General features: G+C 41.9%; 1 protein-coding gene across 1 annotated transcript in view; it reads left to right on the top strand.

Moving 5' to 3' along the window:
* hecw2a (HECT, C2 and WW domain containing E3 ubiquitin protein ligase 2a) overlaps positions 1-989 on the top strand; it is a gene marked incomplete at its 5' end in the record, with an annotated part of 59,751 nt that overhangs the window by 44,053 nt on the left and 14,709 nt on the right. The window contains 1 exon segment of the mRNA XM_032529650.1: positions 455-537. Coding sequence (XP_032385541.1) covers positions 455-537 — 83 coding nt within the window.

Genomic DNA, 989 nt, shown 5'->3' on the forward strand with positions numbered 1-989 from the left:
GAATATATATATACAGGCGGCTATTATTATAGACTGAATTTTTACAGATAGATATAAGAAGTTAGGCTAAAATGAGCAGTGTAACAAAGATTTAAGGTAGTACAAATAAGGTTTGGGCCATCACTTAATAATTTTCTGCCCTGGCTATTTATTCACTACTCTGTGTCACCGCCCACTGTGCAATATGGCGTTGCCTATTCATCTGTATATCTGTATTCTTCCCACCTGTGTATTAAATAAGTGCTTATAGTGTAGGTGTTTACCATTAATATTCTAGTTTTTGTGTGTTTTTTTTCTACCCTATTTATATTTCCTGTGTATTTTTCTGGTTGTGTTGCATTGAGCTGCTCTGCTGAGTGAATTTCCCCATTTTGGGATCACTGACGTCCGTCTTATCTTATCTTCTCCTGACTGTGTGTGTGTGCATGCACGTCTCTCTCTCTCTCGTCTCCAGCTTGTTCGAGGAGGAGGTGATGTCGTACGTGCCGCCGTTGCTCCACCCGAGCCACTGCCTCTCGTCTCCTCAGAGCTCCCCCGGTGAGTGTCTGCCTCGCTCTGCGTCTGCAGCCACTTCCTTGGCACCACACACCTTTCCCTCTTTTATTAAATTCTGTCTTTTGATTAAATTTACACGCATACCGCCCTGTTTTACTCAATAAAAGGCTCACTTTCAAAGTGCCTTCGTATATAACACCGACTCATGTCTCAGGAACATCGCTAAGATCAGATCTGTGGTCTCTAAAAAAGTGATGGAGATGCTTGTTCTTGCTTTTATTTCCTCACGTTTGGATTATTGCAATGTACTGTACACGTGTTTAAACAAATCATCCATTGGCAAACTGCAAGTTGTACAGAATGCAGCGGCAAGACTTTTAGTCTGGGACCAGCACGAGATCCACATCACTACCGTGCTTAAGGCTTTTCAATGGCTTCCAGTAGGTTTTAGAGTGCATTTTAACATTTTAATCACTACTTATAGAGCCGTGCAT

This window comes from Etheostoma spectabile, chromosome 11 (assembly GCF_008692095.1).
Source record: "Etheostoma spectabile isolate EspeVRDwgs_2016 chromosome 11, UIUC_Espe_1.0, whole genome shotgun sequence".
NCBI lineage: Eukaryota > Metazoa > Chordata > Actinopteri > Perciformes > Percidae > Etheostoma > Etheostoma spectabile.